Source organism: Pteropus alecto, unplaced genomic scaffold, assembly GCF_000325575.1.
Source record: "Pteropus alecto unplaced genomic scaffold, ASM32557v1 scaffold40, whole genome shotgun sequence".
Taxonomy (NCBI): domain Eukaryota; kingdom Metazoa; phylum Chordata; class Mammalia; order Chiroptera; family Pteropodidae; genus Pteropus; species Pteropus alecto.
The window spans coordinates 8,842,298-8,846,111 of NW_006431919.1; the positions used below are offsets into that span (position 1 = coordinate 8,842,298).

The 3,814-nt window shown below is 45.9% G+C and overlaps 1 protein-coding gene across 1 annotated transcript in view; it reads left to right on the forward strand.

The window, feature by feature from the left end:
- The window catches only part of ADRA1B (adrenoceptor alpha 1B), a 44,147-nt gene extending 42,278 nt beyond the window's left edge, over nucleotides 1–1,869 (forward strand). Inside the window, exon 3 of the mRNA XM_025043163.1 lies at nucleotides 1,829–1,869. Within this exon, the coding sequence (XP_024898931.1) occupies nucleotides 1,829–1,869 (41 nt within the window). The remainder of the gene's footprint in view (nucleotides 1–1,828) is intronic.
- Nucleotides 1,870–3,814: the final 1,945 nt, after the last annotated feature.

Genomic DNA, 3,814 nt, shown 5'->3' on the forward strand with positions numbered 1-3,814 from the left:
AAGCGGGGGGAGGGGGCGGGGAGAGGGGCAGCTGCTTTTCTGGCAGAGGCATGGGTGCCAGGCACAGCGCGGAGAGCGGGGCCGGGCATGCCGAGAGCCTGGGGGACCAGACGCCGGCCGGGATCACGTCTCTCTCTCTCTGTGTACATATATATATATATATAAACGCGTCCCTCTGTACATGTATTTAACCGTGGGTACACGTGCGTGTGTCTGTGCGGTGTACGCGTGGTCTGCATGTGTGCGTGTGTGAGGCAGCGGGGGGCCTTGTTTGTCTCGTGACTTCGTACCTCTCAAGCCCTTCCTTGTACTACACTGAACGATGGCACTTTGGCGGGGTTGGAAACAAAGTCAGACATTAAAATGGTCATTTCTCCTGTGCGGCTTTGAGTACTTTGTGAGCAGGGTGGCAGGCTGGGTCTGGAGTTTCTTTTTCCTTAAGCTTCAGGTTTGTCCCTGTCGCCGGTCCTGTGATCAATAGTCGTGCTGTCCCCCCTCCCACTCTTTGTCTGCCTTTGCTGTTACTGCTCCCCAGGGCTAGACCCTGTGGCTAAAAGTGACCCCCTGGACTTGTCCCAAAAGCTTGCCTGCTTTTGACTCGGCAGTGTCTAAATCCTCCTGCTGTGGGCGGCACCGGGCTACGTTTAGCCTGGCCCTGATCCCTAGGACCCCGAGCCTAGCTGGGAGATCCTTGTGGGCCTGTCACCTGAAAGAGGAGAGGACCCAGACAGAGAGATGCGCTGGTCCCTTTCACCTCCTTCCCACATCCCTAGGCCAAACACTCCATTGTTTGTGCCCACAGAAGCTGAAAAGGAAATCCAGACTGCAGAACTTTCTGGATAAGATACAGATCCATGTGACCAAGCAGCACACATGGGCACAAGAACTCTCTTAAACTCTCCTATCTGGCAAACCTGCCTGGGAAAGAAGCACTGAGAGGTGGAGTCTCCCTTGGACAAGGTAACCACATAACCTTAGTTCTTTCTAGTCTCAGACCTGCTACCAACTACTTCCAGAAAGCCACGTCCCCTCTCTAGGTCTTGGTTTCCCATCTGTGTAATAATGGATTGACTCTAAGGTCTTTTCCGCCTCTGAAAGTCTTCAGGTTGCTAAAAGAATTAAGAATGGGGAACAAAACAGGAAGCATTTTTCTTCCCTGAAATTCTAAAAAGGCGTGAGAGGAACATCCCCACCTCAATTCTTTTCTGTTCCTGCTTCGTTTTTTCTATGTTGAGCGTCATAATTTTTCAAATGAGAAGAGCCTCTTTCAATAATATTAGCACATCCATCTTTTATTATATAGGTGATTGAAACAGAAAATGCTTTAAGTGGGGAGGGGCTGTCATTCTGAAAAATGTAAGGAGTATCAGGCATGGCTGGATCTAGGGGCCTAAACAAGACTTAGCTTACTCACAGGCTCTTACTCTTTCATCTAGCTCCTCCAATCTTTTAGCTCTGTTTATCATTATATGTTGCCCTTGTTTCATTTCTGCAAATAACTTTCTCATACCATTTTTACAACCTGAACTCCCCACACAAACACAAAAAAGAGAAGATTTCCTAGCAGTTCTGCTAAAAGAGAAAAATTAAAAAGTCCTGGGAATCTAGAGGCTCTGTACTGCAGATCCCTTTAAGATTCTGATGAAAGCTATCGATATTCCTTCCAGAAAAATGCACATAACAAAAATCTACAACGTTTTCGTACAATTTCAGATGACTCACCCTTGTTTAAGATCTGATTAACTAAGCGTGATAGCCCAGATCCATAGGTTATTTGAGCTAAACTGGATTTTCAGAATTATCTAGGCTTATCCCCTCATCTTTATAGATGGGAAGACTGAAGCGAATAACTTGGCCACATCACGCTAAACTGGACCCAGGTCTGCTGCCTCCCTGTCCACCACCTTTCACATTCCCTTGTGCTGCCATCCTGGGGATGAGTACATCCTCCACCAGAGCAGGTCTCCTCTTGACCCTGTAGAGAAAAGGTCCTTGAGAAAGAGGATCCTGAACCCAATTTCCAGAAACAGTTTTGGGGCAGTCTTCTGAAAACGTTTTGTTAGCAACACCAATCTCTCAAACCAGCCTTACACGGAATCCTGATATAGGTACAACCCGGAGTGAAGTGGGGAAAGGAAGACAGAGCCTCACCCACTTGGCGTCCTTGGCTTCCTCCTCAGCCCCTGCCTCTGGCCTGCCCCAAGCACCCTAGGACTCCATACAATGAGGTTTGAAAACCTTTGGTCTAGTGCAAGTGAATAGGACTGGGAGTCAGTGGACCCTGCGCTCAAGTTTGGACTCTATGTGACCTTGAGCAATGCACCTTGCCTCTTCTAGTCTGTTTCCCCATCTGTCAAATGGACATGATCATCATAGCCCACCAGGAAGTGCAAAGGATTCAATGAGATCACTGTGGTATAGAGACTGAACTGTGACTCACTGGGCAGATGCAAGTTATAATTTGGACCTCGGATATCTGAAGCCACAGGCACCAAAGGCATTTTCCCAGCCGCTCAGTTCTGATGACTTCACATATTACTGGTGTTTGGAGGCCACCCAGGCAGTACAGGGAGGCAGTGGCAGCCTCCTGACTTTTTCTAGAAGGAAGGTAGGCCAAACAGTGGCTCATATCCCCAGAAAGTGCTGGGCTCCAGATCTACCCCGCCAGGGCTTGAATTATGCTGACCTCTCCAGGTCACCTCTCTGTGGTCAAGCCCAGGGAGGGCCTGGAGTTCATCAAGAGTCCTTGGGGCAAACAGATCCTCTCTACTCTGACCTGCAACTGGCAGCACCGCACCCTACTTTATTCTCTCCAGCCCCCAAACACTGTTGGATCATTTGTCACAACTGAGGCCTGTACAGCAATACATCTGCCAACCACAGAGGTAAGTGGTTTGGAAAGATGGAATAGTCAATTCTTCAGATCTAGGCTCAAATCCCACCTCTGCCATTTAGTAGCTGTGTGACTTTGGGCAACTCGTGACATAGATCTAAACCTCAGTTTCCTTAATGATAAAATAAGGATAATAATGGTATCTATTTTGTAGGCAAATTAGGAGGATCGAAAGAGACTCTGAGGGTAAAACAATACCATGCAAGTCATTTGGACATCATCCAAGAAACAGTAGCTATTAGTAGAGGTATTAATTATTCTAGTCTTTACTTTGATATATGAAGTTTAGAAAATCTGAATAAAGAGACAAAACACAGTTGGTGTTATTCATCAAGTTCCAGGGTTTTAGGACTCAGGGTCCACCATAAGAAAGACGTAAGTTTATGACAGTTAAAGAATTCTGTGTCCTAAAGAGGGAAGAAACGTGTTACTCAAAGAGGTGATCAACCCAAACTGAAAGTACAGTGAAATTTAACAAAAGTTATGAGTTTGTTACACCACAACAGATAACTAGAAAGTAAGGGAAGACCTAAGATTTCTACTTAGTCTGACTCTGAATTCATGTTCATAACTGTTCCCCCTAGCACTTAACTGGTGCCCAAAAAGTGTTCATTCTCTCTTGACAGGGCTGATGAAATGCTGGGCAAGATCGGAGGTCTGGCACCTTCTGGCCTTGACTTGCGAAATAGACAGAGGGCATTATAGAAAAGAATAGGAAATGGACTAGGAAGAGATGTGCTTTGAGTTTGATTGTTTTTTTTCCCCAGCTTTTTTGAGGTATAACTAACAAAAATTGTATATATTGAAGGTTACAATGTGATGCTTTGATATACATATGCATTGTGAACTGAGATTACCACACTCAAACTAATTAACATATCCATCATCTCACTTAGTTACCTTTTATTTTGTGGCGAGAAA